Source organism: Mustela lutreola, chromosome 4 (genome assembly GCF_030435805.1).
Source record: "Mustela lutreola isolate mMusLut2 chromosome 4, mMusLut2.pri, whole genome shotgun sequence".
Taxonomy (NCBI): Eukaryota; Metazoa; Chordata; class Mammalia; order Carnivora; family Mustelidae; genus Mustela; species Mustela lutreola.
This window is the reverse complement of record NC_081293.1, coordinates 12,122,842-12,141,781: the sequence shown is the minus strand read 5'-3', so window position 1 is coordinate 12,141,781 and position 18,940 is coordinate 12,122,842. Positions and strand designations below refer to the sequence as shown.

At 45.4% G+C, this 18,940-nt stretch overlaps 1 protein-coding gene across 1 annotated transcript; it reads right to left on the bottom strand.

Annotated features, from left to right (window-relative positions):
• Window positions 1-10,920: 10,920 nt before the first annotated feature.
• On the bottom strand, window positions 10,921-15,778 carry PRLHR (prolactin releasing hormone receptor). Its single transcript, XM_059173058.1, has 2 exons — window positions 15,650-15,778; window positions 10,921-15,378 (listed from the first exon to the last, which is right to left on the bottom strand). The coding sequence occupies exon 2, from the start codon at window positions 15,370-15,372 to the stop codon at window positions 14,260-14,262; it is 1,113 nt and encodes a 370-aa protein (XP_059029041.1). The 5' UTR covers window positions 15,373-15,378; window positions 15,650-15,778; the 3' UTR covers window positions 10,921-14,259.
• Window positions 15,779-18,940: the final 3,162 nt, after the last annotated feature.

The following is an 18,940-nucleotide window of genomic DNA, read 5'->3' as shown; positions in this document are numbered from 1 at the left end:
TAAATGAATCTCAGTTTTTATGGGTAAATATTTACAGTATACATTTTTATTCATAATCTAATTTTATATATTTTTATGTACTGGTCAGCTAACTTTTACATTACTGATCAAATATCTATGCCAATTTTTTTAATATTATTTGCTTTCACGTTAGAGTAGAAATATATTTATATTTATATATAGGGAGTAAAAAGAAATTCAAAATATTCAAAATTCAAAAATATTAAAATATATACTTTTAAATATTTTTGAATTTCTTTTTACCCCCTATCTTCTCCCCTTGATTTAGAGTCTCTTCTGAAGTGGTTAGTATACATTCTTCTGGGGTCTTTGCCACACTTCTAGTATTTTATCCTCTCCTTCATATATTCTTATTTGAATAAAGTGACAAGGCGGAAAAACTCACCACAAAAAAAAAGAACAAGAGGCAGTACTGAAGGCTAGGAAACTAATCAATATGGACATTGGTAATGTGTCACATCTAGAGTTCAGAATGACGATTCTCAAGATGTTAGCTGGGTTCAAAAAAGGCATGGAAGATATTAGAGAAACCCTGTCTGGAGAAATAAAACCCTTTCTGGAGAAGTAAAAGAACAAAAATCTAACCAAGCTGAAATAAAAAAGCTATTAATGAGGTACAATCAAAAATGGAGGCTCTTACTGCCAGGATAAATGAGGTAGAAGAGAGAATTAGTGATATAGAAGACCAAATGACAGAGAATAAAGAAGCAGAGCAAAAGAGAGACAAACAACTAGTGGACCACAAGGGAAGAATTCAAGAGAGAAGTGATACCATAAGATGAAACAATATTAAAATAATTGGGATTTCAGAAGAAGAAAGGGGGGCAGAAGGTATGTTGGAGTGAATTATAGTAGAGATTTCCCTAGTACAGCAAAGGGAACAAACATCAAATTCCAGGAGGCACAGAGAATCCCCCTTAAAATCAATAAAAATAGGTCCACACCCCATCATCTAATAGTAAAACTTACAAGTCTCAGTGACAAAGAGAAAATCCTGAAAGCAGCTCAGGACAAGAAGTCTGTAACATACAATGGTAAAAATATTAGATCAGCAGAAGACTTATCCACAGAGACCTGGCAGGCCAGAAAGAGCAGTCATGATATATTCAGAACACTAAATGAGAAAAACACACAGCCAAGAATACTATATCCAGCTAGGCTCTCATTGAAAATAGGAGAGATAAAAAGCTTCCAGGACAAACAAAAACTAGAAGAATTTGTAAACACCAAACGAGCCCTACAGGAAGTATTGAAAGGGGTCCTCTAAGCAAAGAGAGAGCCTAAATGTACTAGACCAGAAAGGAACAGAGACAATATACAGTAACAGTCACCTTACAGGCAATACAATGGCACTAACTTCATATCTTTCAATACTTACCCTGAATGTAAATGGGCTAAATGCTTCAGTCAAAAGACACAGGATATCAAATAGATTTTAAAAAAAAAAAAACACAAAATCCATCAATATGATGTCTACAAGAAACTCATGTTAGACCCAAAGACAACTCCAGATTTAAAGTGAGGGGGTGGAAAACAATTTACCATGTTAATGGACATCAAAAGAAACCTGGGGTGGTAATCCTTACATCAGATAAATTAGATTTTAAGCCAAAGACAATAATAAGAGATGAGGAAGGACACTATATCATACTCAAAGGATATGTTCAACAAGAAGATCTAACAATTTTAAATATCCATGCCCCTAACATGGGAGCAGCCAACTGTATAAACCAATAAATAACAATATCAAGAAACACATCAACAATAATATAATAATAGTAGGGAATATTAACAGCCCCTCTCACTGAAATGGACAGATCATCTAAGCAAAAAATCAACAAAGGAAATAAAGGCCTTAAATGACACATTGGACCAGATGGACATCAAAGGAAATAAAGGCCTTAAATGACACATTGGACCAGATGGACATCACCAGAACATTCCATCCCAAAGCAACAGAATACACATTCTTCTCTAGTGCACATGGAACATTCTCCAGAATAGATCACATCCGGGGTCACAAATCAGGTCCCAGACAGTACCAAAAGATTGGTATCATTCCCTGCATATTTTCAGACCACAGTGCTCTGAATCTAGAACTCAATCACAAGAGGAAAGTTGGAAAAACTCAAATACATGGAAGCTAAAGAGCTTCCTACTAAAGAATGAATGGGTCAACCAGAAGGTTAAAGAAGAATTGAAAAAATTCATGAAAACAAATGATAATGAAAACATAACTGTTCCAAATCTTTGGGACACAGCAAAGATGGTCCTAGAGAGGAAAGTATATAGTGATACAAGCCTTTCTCAAGAAACAACAAAGGTCTCAAGTACACAACCTAATCCTACACCTAAAGGAGCTAGAGAAAGAATAGCAAAGAAAGCCTAAACCCAGCAGGAGAAGAGAAATAATAAAGACCAGAGCAGAAATCAATGAAATAGAAACCAAAAGAACAATAGAACAAATCAAGGAAACTGGGAGCTGGTTCTTTGAAAGAATTAATAAGACTGATAAACCCCTGGCCAGACTTATCAAAAAGAAAAGAGAAAGGATCCAAATAAATAAAATCATGAATGAAAGAGGAGAGATCACAACCAAACCAAAGAAATACAAACAATTATAAGAACATATGATGAGCAAATATACACTGGCAAATTTGACAATCTGGAAGAAATAGATGCATTCCTAGAGACACATAAACTACCAAAACTGGACCAGGAAGAAATAGAAAACCTAAACAAACCCATAAACAGTAAGGAGATTGAAGCAGTCATCAAAAATCCCCCAACAAACAAGAGCCTAGGGCCAGATGGCTTCCCAGGGGATTTCTACCAAACCTTTAAAGAAGAATTAATACCTATTCTCCTGGGACGCCTGGGTGGCTCAGTTGGTTAAGCAGCTGCCTTCGGCTCAGGTCATGATCCCAGCGTCCTGGGATCGAGTCCCACATCGGGCTCCCTGCTCCCTCTGCCTCTGTCTGCCATTCTGTCTGCCTGTGCTCGCTCGCTCGCTCTCTCCCTCTCTCTCTGGTAAATAAATAAAATCTTTAAAAAAAAATTTTTTTTAAAAATACCTATTCTCCTGAAACTGTTTAAAAAAATAGAAATGGAAGGAAAACTGCCAAACTAATTTTATGAGGCCAGCCATTACCATGATCCCAAAACCAGACAAAGACCCCATCAAAAAAGAGAAATATAGACCACTATCTTTGATGAATACAGATGCAAAAATTCTCACCAAAATATAGCCAATAGGATCCAATAGTACATTAAAAGGATTATTCACCACACAACCAAGTGGGATTTATTCCAGAGCTGCAAGGTTGTTTCAACGTCCACAAGTCAATTAATGTGATACAATACATTAATAAAAACAAGAACAAGAACCATATGATACTCTCAATAGATTCTAAAAAATCATTTGACAATAACTCTTCAGAGGGTAGGGATAGAGGGTACATACCTCAATACATCAAAGCCATCTATGAAAAAACACAACAAATATCATTCTCAATGAAGAAAAACTGAGAGCTTTTCCACTAAGGTCAGGAACATGGCAGGGATGTCCATTACCACCACTGCTATTCAACATAGTATTAGAAGTCCTAGCCTCAGCAATCAGATAGTAAAAAGAAATTAAAGGCAACCAAAATGGCAAAGAAAAAGTCAAACTATACTCTCAGCAGATGATATGATACTTTATGTGGAAAACACAAAAGACTCTACTACAAATCTGCTAGAACTTGTACGGGAATTCAGAGTGTCCGGATATAAAATCAATGCACAGAAATCAGTTGCCTTTTTATACATCAACAAGAGAGAAGAAAGAGAAATTAAGGAGTTGATCCTATTTACAATTGCACCCAAAACCATAAGATGCCTAGGAATAAACCTAACCAAAGAGGCAAAGAATCTGTACTCAGAAAACTATAAAGTACTCATGAAAGAAATTGAGGAAGACACAAAGAAATGGAAAAATGTTCCATGCTCATGGATTGGAAGAACAAATATTGTGAAAATGTCTATACTACCTAAAGCAATCTATACATTTAATGCAATCCCTATCAAAGTACCATCATTTTTTTTTCAAAGAAATGGAACAAATAATCCTAAAATTTATATGGAACCAGAAAAGACCCCAGGGTGCCTGGGTGGCTCAGTGGGTTAAAGCCTCTGCTTTCAGCTCAGGTCATGATCCCAGTGTCCTTGGATCGAGTCCTGCATTGGGCTCTCTGCTTCAGCAAGGAGTTGGCTTTCCCCCTCCCTTCTGCCTGCCTCTCAGCCTACTTGTGATCTCTGTCTGTCAAATAAATAAATAAAATACTTAAAAAGAAAGAAAGACCCTGAATAACCAGAGGAATGTTGAAAAAGAAAACCAAAGTTGGTGGCATCCCAATTCCAGACTTCAAGCTCTATTACAAAGCTGTCATCATCAAGACAGTATGGTACTGGCACAAAAAACAGAAACATAGATCAACAGAGTAGAATAGAGAGTCCAGAAATTACCCTCAACTGTATGGTCAACTAATCTTTGACAAAGCAGGAAAGAAAGTCCAATGGAAAAAAGACAGTCTCTTCAACAAATGGTGTTGGGAAAATTGGACAGGCACATGCAGAAGAAAGAAACTGGACCATTTCCTTATACCACACACAAAAATAGACTCAGAATGGATGAAAGACCTCAATGTGAGACAGGAATCCATCAAAATCCTTAAGGAGAACAGAGGCAGCAACCTCTTTGACCTCAGCCACAGCAAATTCTTCCTAGAAACATCACCAAAGGCAAGGGAAGCAAGGGCAAAAATGAACTATTAGGACTTTATCAAGATCAAAAGCTTTTGCACAGCAAAGGAAACAGTCAACAAAACCAAAAGACAACTGACAGAATAGGAGAAGATATTTGCAAATGACATATCAGATAAAGGGCTGGTATGCAAAATCTATAAAGAACTTATCAAACTCAATATTCAAAGGACAAATAATCCAATCAATAAATGGGCAGAGGACATAAACAGACACTTCTGTAAAGAAGATATCCAGATGGCCAACAGACACATGAAAAAGTACTCCATATCACTCGACATCAGGGAAATCCAAATCAAAACCACAATGAGATACCACCTCATACCCATCAGAATGGATAAAATGAACAAGTCAGGAAATGACAGATGCTGGCGAGGATGCGGAGAAAGGGGAACCCTCCTACACTGTTGGTGGGAATGCAAGCTGGTGCAGCCACTCTGGAAAACAGTATGGAAGTTCCTCAAAAAGTTGAAAATAGAGCTACCCTACGACCCAGGAATCGCACTACTGGGTATTTACCCTAGAAATACAAATGTAGTGATCCGAAGGGGCATGTGCACCCCAATGTTTATAGCAGCAATGTCCACAATAGCCAAACTATGAAAAGAACCTAGATGTCCATCCACAGATGAATGGATAAAGAAGATATGGTATATATATATATATATATATATATATATATATATGAACACTATGCAGCCATCAAAAGAAATTAAATCTTGCCATTTGCAATGACATGGAGGATGGAACTAGAGGGTATTGTGCTGAGCAAAATAAGTCAATCAGAGAAAGACAATTATCATATGATCTCCCTGATATGAGGAATTTGAGAGGCAAAGTGGAGGGTTTGGGGAAAAAATGAAACAAGATGGGATGGGGAGGGAGACCAACCATAAGAGACTCTTAATGTCATAAAACAGGGGGTTGCCGGGGCAGGGGGAGGTGGGTAGGGAGAGGGTGGGTGGTTGGGTTATGGACATTGGGGAGGGTATGTGCTATGGTGAGTACTGTGAAGTGTGTAAGCCTGATGATTCACAGACTTGTACCTCTGGGGCAAATAATACATTATATGTTAATAAAAAAATAAATAAAATAAAATAAGAATTAAAAAAAAGAAGAAGAAGAAGAAGGTGAAGTACTTCCCTCCCCCTGGCCTTTGACATTTGTGAATTCAACATACAAGAGGGAATCCAACACCACCTCCCAGCTCCTAGGAAAATCACACCCTGGGTTGTCAGTGTATCATTTTAAACAGCAACTACTGTGTACTGAGGAACAGCCTGGGTGGCTCCAGCCATGATCAAGTGCTCAACAGGATCTGGACACAGTCAAGGAAAAACAGGTGAGGTCTTTGTTTTGGGAGCCAAGGTTCCCACAACCTGCTCAGATGGTATCAATGGGAAGTCTCCACAAAGAATCCTCCCCTTGCCCTGCCCCCATCCACCCAGGAGCAGCATCCTAGTCTCTGTGGTTACAATGAAGTCAAACTGCTCTGCATTTCCTGCAGAGCTCTGGGAGCCCTTCTAAGTCCTGAAATTGTCCCTTCAACCAATGCCACTCACTGGCTGAAAAATGGCTATGGTCATACCTACAGACCACCGACTCCTCCTCAATCATCCAGCCTAGAAGGAGGGCCGTCCCTACATCTCAACGTGGAAGTCCATTATTAATATAATTTTAAGGGGGAGTAAATTATAAAACATTCTGTATGGTTTAATCCCATTTCTGTTAACTATAAACTGCATATATGTGAGCTCCTGATAGAGTCTGGAAAGAAAAGCACGAACTGTTAACTCTCCCAGGAGAGAGGAATGGGAGATTCTCACCTATTGTTTTGTAAAGTAAAAGATTTGTTGTTTTGTAACATATGTATGTATATATATACATACACACACACACACACACACACACACATATATATATATGTGTATATATATATATATATATATATATGAAGTTCCTTATTCAGAAAGAAGCCTGGCTTTAAATCAACAATTTCCTGGAGCAGTGGGCCAACAGGTGATTTTTGTTTTTCTCCTGGGCTAGCTCTCTTCCACCTGCTGACCCCACATCTACGGAAACATGAAGTGTGTTCTGACCAGGTTGCAGGAACCTCAGCTCCCACCGTGAAGATCTTGCAGGGCGCTGCCAGTTGGTACGCAGGAAAAACAGCCGAATCCATTGTTCCAGGGGATTCGGCTGGAAGAGGCCCCCCAAGGTCTGGCTCCTCCTCTGGACCTGCGAATCCGCTTCCTTCCCTCATCATTTCCACCAGCAGGAAGGATGAGATCTCTGGAGTCCGCAACACGTACACAGTATAAACGGTTTTGTGTTATTTCCCACTTAGAGATAATGCTCGGGAAATAGGCAATCAAGTGACACAACCTGGTCAGAAGCCCCGCGGGGAGCCCAGCGCTCTCCGGGCAGCACCCTGCAAGCACACACACTCAGCCACTTACCCTGGAAGCTGCTGGATCCCCACCAGCTTGCCCCACAGGTAAGGGCTCCACCCCACGGAAACTCCGGATTTCTTCCTCGAAAGTCAGACGTTGTTTCCACGGTGACCAAGGGACACCTAAGAAACTAAGTATGGATCACTTAGAATAAGGCGACAGAACTTGCGGTGGAAAGGAGCCCCGAAGTATGGCTTCTCCGCGCCAGGGCTGGACAGCCGCCCAGCGCAAGAGAAGCTCCCGCAGGGACTGCCTGAGTGCATCCTCTCCAAGCCCCGCCACCAATGCCAGAATCTCTCCAAGAACCTTGAACGCGCCTCACGGGGCGGGTTGCAGACGTCGCACTGCAGCGCCTCGGTGCCTAGACCTCCTGCCCCGCTGCGCCCCCATCCCTAAGCGCCCACCTCCTGGCGGGGCCCGCCGCAGTGCCCAGGGGCTGGAACCCGGGAAGAGCAAGGGAGCGGGGCCGAGAGAGAGGGCGGCCTCGGCCTCCCCTGGGTTCAGGGAGCAGAAGAGTGAGAGGCAGAGCCTGGAGACCCAAGGCAAGCCCCGGAGCTGGGCGAGAACTGGAGGGCGTGGGGTTGGCGCAGGCGAGGACGGTGCCGGGGCAGAGCAGAGGCGGGACACTGAAGGAGCTTTGCGGGTGAGGCTCAGGAGCCGGTGAAGGACGTTCAGGCACGGGAGCCCGGCCTGCAGACAGGCAGGCAGCCGGGACGGCGGTAGCAGTGAGCCCTGGCTCCGCCTGGGGGCGCGTGCCGGCCGGGCCGGTCTGTGCTCACACAGGCGCTGGAAGGGCCGCGACCCGGCCGGAGGCGGCACGGAGGCCACCACAGCGTGGACCCTGGCAAGCCCTTAGTGTAGATCCAGTGCTATGGGCCACAACGAGGTCTGCAACGGAGGCGTGCAGCCCCGTGAGCGCAGCCCCTCGAGGGCGGAGAGATCCACAGGGAGGACAATAAACCCAAACCCAGACACAGTGCTGTCGCTCATCTGCAAGAGGATCACGAGGTAGCACAGGAAGGCGCTGTGCCCCCAGTGCTGGAATTCGGGGGCCAAAGTTAATCTTATGGTGCAGGAACCGCGTGCGGATGTGGTCGCAGAGGGATTTGCTGGTGACTCCCTCTGAGCCTCTGAAAGCACACTCATGCGGTGGGAGACACCCTCTGCCCTCTAGCCGGGAGAATGACCCCAGCAGCCAGGCCATGGACACTCAGCTGGTCCCTGGGGGCCAACCCACCCTTGCACAAGTGGGAAGCACTGGTGCCCGCGATGGCAGTGCTGGTGCAGCTGGCAGGCCCCACCGGAACTCCCAGGTCCCCAAGACTATCTCCTAGGCCGGTGATCCTCCTCCAGCGCTGAAAGCTGGACCTCTCCTTTGCCCCAGGCCTGACGTGCCAGACGACAGGCCCTTAGGTGCCCTGATGGAGCCAGTTCCTCAAGGTGGGGTCGGTTAGGTCAGGCAGAAGGACCTGGGTTCTGGCCAGGTCTTGCTTCCACAGCTGCAGGTGGAGATGACTTATTAGTCTCAGGAGAGGCTTTGGAAGACCCCCATTTCCCAGAAAGCAACAGTTATGTGAAAACAGCCCAAGTTCTGCAATTATATCACAGAAAGGAAAGGGGTTTTGCTGGAGGAGACTGGGGTAGCCAGGAAAGGGGAATAAAGAGGCTTGGTTTAAAGAAACCATTACGGCCGCTGAAGTCACCTTCAGGTGCTCTAGCGTCCCACCTGAGCTTGCCCTTGGCTCCTTTCTGTGCTAATGAGGTCAGTGCCCTCCCCAGTATGTGCCAGGCGATGGGCGGTTGCCTGGGAAGGACTTTCTCCACACAGTGGCCCCACCCCCCACCTGGCCAGGCCACCCATTCCCCCACCCCAGGACATGTTACCAATGAACCGCTGAGCCCTGGACTCAGGTGACTGGGCTGTCTTTCTAGGATCAAGACCCAAGGGTGACTGTGGTTTTCTGGGCTGGAGAAAAAGCCCAGAGCCTGACTCCTAACTCAGACCTGAGTTTTTATTTCATTTTTCCAGCTCAAAGGACTCTTTTTTTTTTTTTTTTTTTTTCATTACTTGGCGATACTGAATGTGTGTAATGGGGGAGAAGGGAGTAGCTTTCCATTCATCATTAGATGTCACTCCAGAAGGAGGAGATGAGTTCTGGGACTGTGGGGTTTAGTCATCAACAAGTCAAGAAGAGGACTTTTTTTTTTTTTTTTTTTTTTTTTGAGTTGAGAGAGGGAGGCAAGGAATACTTAAAAGAGGAGATTGTCCTTTGCTTTTTCTGGCTCTGGTTTTCTTGTTCCAGCCCCAAACAACAAAATGAAACACATCTGACCTTTTGTTGTTAGGCCCCTCTTGAGAGCTCTCCAGGAGATTTAGCACATTAAGGGCCCAGCTGGAGATCCTGTGCAAACTCCTGTTGTCCTTCTCTGCCTGGAGCTTGTCTGGGAAACGATCAATGGTGTGAGCTCCAGGACCCCACAGTGGGCAGGAAACGCAATGGGCAGCAGCTCTCCACTGATTTGGTGAAGCCTGCCTCTGTGACAGAATTAGCCAGAGTATCTCTCCAACATGATTCACCTTATACGAACCCATATGAATCCCACCACTACCTCTCCCCTGAGAAGAGGGAGCTTTAGATTGGATGTATATTATAGATAATATGAGAAAATAGCAGAGAGGGGCCAGAATAGAGAAATAAGGAGTGGGAAATGAAGAGGAATTGACTTGGAAAGCAGAGAGGAATGATTCAAAAGCTGTTGGAAGTGCGCACACTCAATTTTCAAAATAAGGCTTTTTACTTCCAAAGACTGAGGGAGGATGCAGTCTTTTAACATATCAAGATTACAACTTTCATCCATCCAAATGAATATTTTACATGGTCCAACATCTGCATATGGCTTATCTCACGTTGCAAAGTAAGTGGATCCCTGGAAAGTTGTCCACAATTGCATTTTTAAGTCTTATTTTAGAAGTGTCAGAAAATCCTCTTCATGACCCTGTTATGAATATTTTGGAATCTAAATCATCAAATTTGGTTTATAGACCCATGTTTTGGATGTTTTTAAATTTCCTAAGTGATAGATGGAAATGAGTGATAAAATGTTAGCCTTTAAATAATGATCCAGATTAAGGATGAGTATAGAAATTAAGCCTGAAATTCTCTACTCTTCCTTTGATGGACCTGTCAATTGAGATGCATGCAACTTTGAAAAGCACAGAGCTTGGTACCATGTATGGAAATGCTGTCATTACTGAGGTTGGAGCCAGGGAGTCATAGAAGACCCCAAGTGAACAGTTCATTCCTGGAATTAGTTAGATATGACAAATCCAGATTGAGTAGCATATTTTCCTTGACATGATTTATTTTTGCTTTGACTCTGGCCAACCCAAGGTTATGTAGTTTATACTACGTATATAACTTGAGATGGTACTACTGATTTAATATTTTTTGAGCACCCACAAGGCATCGAACAGTGCAAGCCCCAGCCTGAAGTGCTTCATATAGTGAGTCAGTCACACATGCATCTTACACACATAACAAAGACATCAACGCATGGAGGGAAATCCATCGAAGATCTACTTGGTAGAACAAAAGGCTCCTGACCTCTCATCCATGGGGGATAGACCCTGGGTTCACTTTCAGATCCAGCTACGCTCTTGCCTGGGGCCCCTTGATTTTGCAAGACTACTAAATGTTCAGAAATGCAAGCCACGGAACAGAGATGGTTAACCAGCCTACCTGAGAAATTAAACCTGGAACTTAGCACTCCCAATAGAAGAGTGGGCTGAAAAAATCTACAAGAACAAAAATTCAGGAAGCATGCATCAATTGGAATATTGTTACCTTAGAGTCTCTCAGAGTTGCTATTTCCAGGTAACTGTTGCCAACACATATTGAAACACTCCCCAGCTGATTTACTGAGATAAATCTATTGATTGGCTGCCAAAAGTGAGACCCAGTGACAATGCTTGCAGAGAGGATTACAGAACCTCCCGTCGGCCTCGGAACGGGCTGCTGCCAAGTACCGGGCTGGATCGGCTCCCAACTTTATGGCCTTCATGACTTCTTGCAGTAAAAAGACCGAATGTTTCGTATTAACTAAAATAAGTTATACTAAATGAAATTTTCTACCTCGGCGCTATGTGCATTTCTATAGGACTCACTCCTGAGAGATTTTTTTTTAAGTTGGTTTGTTTTATAGTCAAACTAGTCCCAGATAGATTTTAGATAGGGTAAGAATTAATTAGCTGATGTTCAGGTGGCAATCTGGATCATTCGTAAAGATGTTTATAAACACAACATAATTCTCCAGCCTCTTTAGGCTCTCCATAAAGTCCATGCAAATGTTTAAATTTTTAACTTAAGTTGTAGGCATAGAAACAGCGGGCAGCTTTTCTAGTAATTAATGAGGACACTTTCTTCTCACAGTTGATGTAGATTTAAATCAAGCTAATCAGAGAACGCTTCAATTTTTTTTTTTTTTTAACACCCTAGAAACCAGGATTTGGAATAATTCATGGTGTAAAACTTTATAATGCAAATGAATCTCAAGTTGAAAAAAAACAACTGATTGGACTCATGCACTGCCTTACTCATAGGAGATTTGTAAGGAAAGTATTGAATGAATACTTATATATTCTGATTATACAGATTTGCCTCTGTGTGATTGATGAATACTGTCTGAAGGCTAAGAGTATTATTCCCCGAGTGTAGCATGCAATGCCCTGTCAGAATTCAACTCCAGATTCATTATACCTTTGGCAGGTACAATCAAAGCTTCATTAAGATGTTGCTGAGACTCATTAGAGGACAATTCTAAAGGGGTTTAGCCTTGGATGCATATTAAAGTCACCTGAAGTGCTTTGAAAAATGCTGAGGCCCAGGTCTCATCTCAGATCAGTTGGACTCTCTGTGCATAGGACCTAGGCACCAATGTTTTTTGAAAGCTCTCCAATTGATTCTAGGAGCAGCCAGGGCTGAGAACCAGGGACTTAAACTTTCCAAAACAGAAACTACAATTAGATCTCTCCCCCAACTAACCCCATCCTTTCCCCCATCCCCTCCATTGTCCACACATTCCCATCAAAAGAGTGCTCTGAGGAAACATGAAATGTCTGTCTGGCCTTGAGCGTCCCAAGTAATAGAGCTGCTAGAAGCACTGGAGTCAGTCTCTGGGATGCCTGGGAGGTAAGCTCATTTAGAATGGGCGAGTGACATAATGCTACAGGTGGGCTACATTATTAGAGCACAGGCTTTGTGCTCCACACCCACAGATGAAGCCGAACATTACTTATTTGTGCCATTGCCAAAGGTAACTTGCATCTCCCAAGTTAACCTGCTTTCTCCTTTCTCCCAAGCCAGCCTTTCCCTGCCCTCCTCCATGCTGCAGTCTAGCTATATAACTACTGAAGATGCATACTGCTAACTAGCCCAACCATGAATACTTAACTCTCCCATCGTGGTTGCTGGCATTGAAGTAATAGGACTTAATCCTTGTCATCCCCAAGTCTTTCCCCTCTTTCCCTTCATTTCAGGGCATACTTTCACGAGTGAACGAGCTCATTTCAGAGAGTAAGACAAGGAGAGAGGTTAATTTTACTGTATAGTGAGCTAGGGTGGTACTGGAGTCTTACAGATGGTAACAGATGTGCAGTTGCTGCACTGGTTTGTGCCCTTTATGCGTTGGGGGCTGGTCTGACAGGTGGATAATGTGTATCACTTCCCAAGACTCTCACCCTCACTGTCCACTCACTGCTCCCACAACAATGTGAAAACCCTTGTCCCAGGGCGCTTGTCTTCATTTACAAAATTCTCAGGAGGACAAGGTGAGGATCATCAGCCTACTATCATGGCCCAACAGTGTTCACCTGTCGCCTTAACCCTGGAAGGAATGAGGTGTTCGATGGCAATCGAGTAGTAGTTGATTTTTCAGTTCTGGCCTTAAGCAAACTTCTCCCAGTCCTTGCTTTCTGGGTTGATTGTGTTCCAAGCATGTCACCACCAAGCAGGTGTTGAGCAGTCAGATGACAGCTGTTGATCTGTTGCAACTGAGCATTAGAGAATGCAAAGAATGCTTTGGAACATGGTTTATACTGAGTATTCAGAAAATCAAGTATCTGTGTACTTGCCGTATGGCAAACACTGGAGATATATATATATATATATATATATATACAAACACACACACAGATAGATGTCTGTCCCGTGCACAGTTACATGCCCCTTTAAGTCATTTGTACCATTTTTCTTGTCCCTATTTATCTACCACTTCATTGACTAACACACCTTATCATTTTCAAATAGAAGTTAGGGGATTAGGAGGAGGGAAACAATAGCAAGACCTTTTGAAAGTTGGCTTCTGAGCACTTTTGTGCCATAAAATCAAGGGAATCTAAAAGTAAAACACTTTTTGTGTGGAAAGTTCTTATTCAGGAAATGCTGGAATCCCAGATATAGATTTGTAATACATATTTCCCTGGAATCCTAAGAATTAATGGGTTCAAACTGACTCATAAATATCAGGTATGATAGCTCAGTTGAGTCCTTTTAAAAGGCAACCCAAAAAGCTTCACCAACCCAAACGCAGTCATTTTAAATCCCGCCCCCATTGTTCCTTCATCTCACCATTGAGCAAGTAGAAGGGAAAGCAAGGAAGACAGCCAGAGTTCTGATTTACTGTTGGGAACCAAGAGAAAGAGCTTTGTTTGGCATTCAAGGGCATAACGAGGAAATAATAAATCCTCTCCCCTCTCCCTGGCCTCTTCCAGGCAAAGCACAAGACTCCCACCAAAGCCCACTTCACATTTTACATAGACACAAGGACAAAACAAGACAGCTGGACAGGAGGGCGAAGCTGGAAGTTTTGCCACATATTGGATTCGCCCTGGCGTTGGGCGTAAGTGCTCCAGTCCGGTCTCAGCTGGGCACCCCCGGAGATGAGTGGACTTGAAGCTCCCCAACCAAGCCCTGGCGTGGGGCCCTCAGATGACCACGCTGACTGTCATGGTCTGGCCGTGCGGTGCGATCTTGCGTGGCCAGGCAAGCAAGAGCTTGCGCAGCTCCTCACGGAAGTTGTCGTGCAGCCAGGCATAAATGAAGGGGTTATAGCACGCCGAGCTCATGGCGAGCCAGTGGCAGAGGAGCTGCACTAACCCGAAGGCGTAGGGGTCGATGGCGTGCGGGTCGAGGTCCCGCAGCAAGTTGAAGACGTGCAGCGGCAGCCAGCAGACGGCGAACACCACCACGACCACCACCAGCAGACAGAAAGTGCGGCGGCGGCGCGCGCGGTCCCAGTCGGCCTGGCTCTGGGTCACGCAGCCCGGCACCACGCGGTTCCGTAGCTTCACCGACACCCGGACGTAAGACAGGAGGATGACCAGCAGGGGGAGCAGGTAGGTGACGAGCAGCAGCCCCCAAGCATAGAGCTGGCGCTGGAGCTCCTGAGACCCCCAGAATTCCTCGCAGAGGCGCACCCCGTGCAACTTGAGCTCGATGTGGTACGTGTGCACGGCGGCGGGCAGCGCCAGCACCGCGGACAGCGCCCAGATGGCCAGCACTGCGCAGGCGCTGAGGCGCAGTGAGACTCGCCGCCGCAGAGGGTGCGCCAGCACGACGTAGCGGTCCACCGCGATGGTGGTGAGCGTGAACACCGACACGTAGACGGTGACAGGCTGCAGGAAGAAGACCAGGTGGCACAGGCCGCCGCCGAACACCCAGCCGCGGGGCTCGAAAGCGTACGCCAGCGTGAGCGGCACGCAGGCGGTGCACATGAGCACGTCGGACAAGGCCAGGTTGCCGATGAGGAAGTTGGTCACGTTGTGCAGCCGACGCACCCGCGCAATCACCAGCACCAGCAGGCAATTGCCCACCAACCCTACAACCACCACGATGCTGTAGAGCAGCACGATCAGCCCCTTCAGCTGATGCACCAGCTGCAGGCTTTGGAAGGGCGTGATGGCCTGAGCGCCTGGGTCAGCCGCCGACCCATTGACCGCCGAGGCCTCTGTGCTCTGATTGGCAGGAGTTGAGGCCGCCGGTGGCAACCCAGAAAATAAGTCAGGGACCGGGGGTTCCTGAGTCGGCAGTGAGGCCATGGCCACCTGTCCAAAGAGAATCAAAGCCCGTCACTTCCCTTTGTCCATCCAGCCCCTCCTACACCAGTCGTGCCTCCCCCCCCCCCACCTCAAATACCCAAATACTCCCTTTAGAATAACTGGCCAAAATAAATTACAACAATCAGAAGTACTGCCATCCCCCCTATGTAAAAATAAATCTATGCGAGATTACATATGCACCGGTTATTTAAACGCCTCCTATTCAATGTAGAGCCTTTGCAGCCTACGCAGGTGAGACCCAGGAGCATGATCCTACCCGGTGAGTGGGGCTTGGCTTGCGGAAAAACGCTCCGGGGATGGAGGGGCCGAATCCCGGCTGTCCCCCTGGCGGTCCTCAGCCCACGACGGCGGTGCAGGCTTCTCGCTTCTCTGCGGGAGCTCAACAGATTCGGGAGTTCCCAGTGGGCTGGTGGGCTCGCAGTTTTTGAGAGGGACTGGGGAGCCCCTCCCCTCCGCCCCGCCCCCCCAACCAGCCCTCCCTTGTATGGAAAATGGGGGCGGAGCGCGCACCACCCGACTTAGACAACTAGGTAGAAGGATAGTGTGAAGACGATGGAAACAGAAAAGGGAGGAAGGGCAGACAAACCTGGGTGAGAGGGACGAGAGAGAATCTCGATGCGGGAGCTTGCTGCGCCTTGGCAGAGTCCTGCTCCGGCGGAGGGAGCGGTGGATGAAGAGGGAGGAGCCGCTTCAAGCGCCAGGCTCTCAGGATGACCTGGAGCAGGGTAAGAAGTGGAGTGAGGGACTGAGCTACACTACGGGATGTGAGGAAGAGATGGGGGACCCATCCCTAAGAGCTGGACCCTGCTTAGAGTCTGGGCTGGAGTGGACAGGACGTTCTGGCAGGGATTTAAAATTTAGAGTCTGGAGCTCGCCGCAGACCTTCAGGCCCTCGCCCTTCCCGGGACCCCCTGCGCTCTTCACCCAGGCTGCGGCGTGCCTGGAGAGCCGCGAGTCCAGCTAAGTAACAGAGTTCAGAACAGCGGACAGCTCCCGCCGCCGCGCGTTGCTTGGGTCCCGGGGGGGCAGGACCGTTAAGGAGTTCCCGCCTCTCTCTGCGTCCGACGCTTTCAGAGAACTGGCCTGGCGTGGTTCAAACAGCTGCCTCATCGCCTGTTTTCTGGGCTGGGGCAGCCGACTAGGAGAGCAGTAGGGTGAAGTGGAGGAAAATAAACAAGGGTCTCTGGGGGCCGGAGGGTGGTGACGCGTTCCTGCTGTGGGTCCCAGCACTTAGTGCCAATGACGACGCTGTCTCACCTCCCTAGGTCAGAAAGTGCTGCTCTCACTCCAGTTACCCTACACAGGCACAATTCAATACCTAGCCCCAGTACTCCCCTATTCACTCTGTAACTATTTTATTTTATTTTATTTTATTTTATTTTATTTTATTTTATTAAGATTTTACTTATTTATTGGAGAGAGAGAGAAAGCGCACCCGCGCATGAGCAGGAGGGAGGGGCTGAGAGGAAAGCAGACTGCCCGCCGAGCAGGGAGCCCAGCTTGAGGCTCATCCCAGGACCCCAAGATGATGACCTGAGCTGAAGGCGGACGCTTAACTGACTGAACCATCCAGGCGCCCCTGATCTTTCTTTCTCAGCCCCCATAACCTATCCCTTATCTGCCTAACTCTTCCAGGACAGTAGGCAAGCTTCAGGATTGGGACCCTACGGTCTTCTTCCTTACATATAACACACCCAGGCCTCCTTACCTCATTTTAGGATTAAAAACGATACTAGTGATTGCAGGATTTCCACAAGAATAACAAAAGTAACCGACATTTGAGAAGCTTAGACGTTACATAAAATCTCCCGCGGCAGCAAGTTCTCATTGAAATGCAAATTAACCTGAAAGACAGTGGGGAGGAGGTCAAGGAAGGAGGCTTTGTAACCTCCCTCCTTTGAATCGGCCTCATCCCCTCCTTGTCCCCTCTCCGGTAAGCTTTTGTGCTTTGTCCTCTAGCTGCAGATGCCTGGGTTGGGCTGGAAAGAAGCAAAATTAGTCCACCTTGCAAATTCAAGTGATTGACTCCTACAGAGGAAAAGTCAACAATGGAAGAAAAGCAATCAATGTGATACAACTGTATCTATTCTAAACCCACAAGCTCCCTGAGTTATAATCAATATAGCTGAAGCCAATCTGATATGGACAAAAGCATCAGAATGAAATGCAGTCTGGGTCTGCCTTATCATTTACCTGCTAATGTTTCCCATCATGTTCACAGAGTTAAATGCACCCAAAAGCAGAGGCACCCTTTTGCTTCAAAATATCTTAAGCAGAGGAAATCGTGGTAATGAAGGTAAAATAGGGATTTGGGATGTGGTTAGTCCCCATAACTAGAGCCATCACTCTGGTCGATATCACTGATACATAATACTAAAAATAATAAAAAGACAACCTTCTTTTTGTAGACATGCTTACTGCATGCAAATGTCAGTATTTGGAAGTTAACCACTGGGACATCTTCCAGACAAGAAAGTCGGTTATTTGCCAAGTTCCAGATCAAATCTGGTATGAGTTTTATTGTTGTCAGTATTTGCAGGGTAAAAAGGAAGTAAACATCTAAGACTAGAATAGTCCACTTTAAATCTTTATTCTCTCCGGTCTTCACCGGAATGAAGGCTAGTCCCTCTCACTCAGCCAGGACATCATGATTAAACCATGCCAATTAAACCATACCAATGTTTAGACTTTCCTGTCTGAACTAATAGTGCTCTAGAAACCTGAGAGATCATAAATAAACAGTTTTCTAGATACCCAGTAAATGTTTCTTATGATTGAATGGATAAAAATAGCCACTCTTTGTTGAAGGCTTTATACTTACCAGGCACTCGGCTAAGTACATTACGTATTTATCTTATTTGATCGCCTCAAAATTCTTATTATATCCATTTTAGGGATGAGGAAACTGGCTCTTCAAGGCCAGTTGGATAATGGCACAACTCTAAGCAGTGAGGCTGGAACTTCCACTTAGATTCACCTGATTTCTAGAGCCAAAGTACTTCACACTTTACTGCCTCCTAATGAATGAGAGAAGCACCTGCACACACTGAAAATACAAGTAGGTTCAAATGGGATTAAATAAATATAGGAATCCTCCTCTGTTATGGTTTATCAAAGGAAGCTCTAACGAATCCGATTGTAGCCCTAGCATTATTGTGTTTAAGTTAAACAGATCTTTTTTTTTTTTTTTTAAGATTTTATTTATTTATTTGAGAAAGAGCCAGAGAGAGCACAAGCAGGGGGAGCAGCAGGGAGAGGGAGAAGCAGGCTCCCCACTGAGCAGAGAGCCTGATGCAGGGCTTGATCCAAGGACCCCAGGATTATGACCGGAGCCAAAGGCAGACACTTAACTGACGGAGCCACCCAGGCGTCCCTAAGCTAAACAGATCTTTATGGCTCCCCTAAGTGTCCCTTGCTTAAGATAAAACTCGTGGGCTGTATGAACTTCAGAAGATGGTATTATGCTTTATGATGGCAGGAGACAACAGGATATAGAAAACAGAAGACAGAGTCAACAGAGATAAGGACCACAGGGAAATTGGATTAA

Coding starts and splice junctions, on each gene's coding strand:
- PRLHR (XM_059173058.1), bottom strand. CDS start 15,372: ATGGCCTCACTGCCGACTCAGGAACCCCCGGTCCCTGACTTATTTTCT.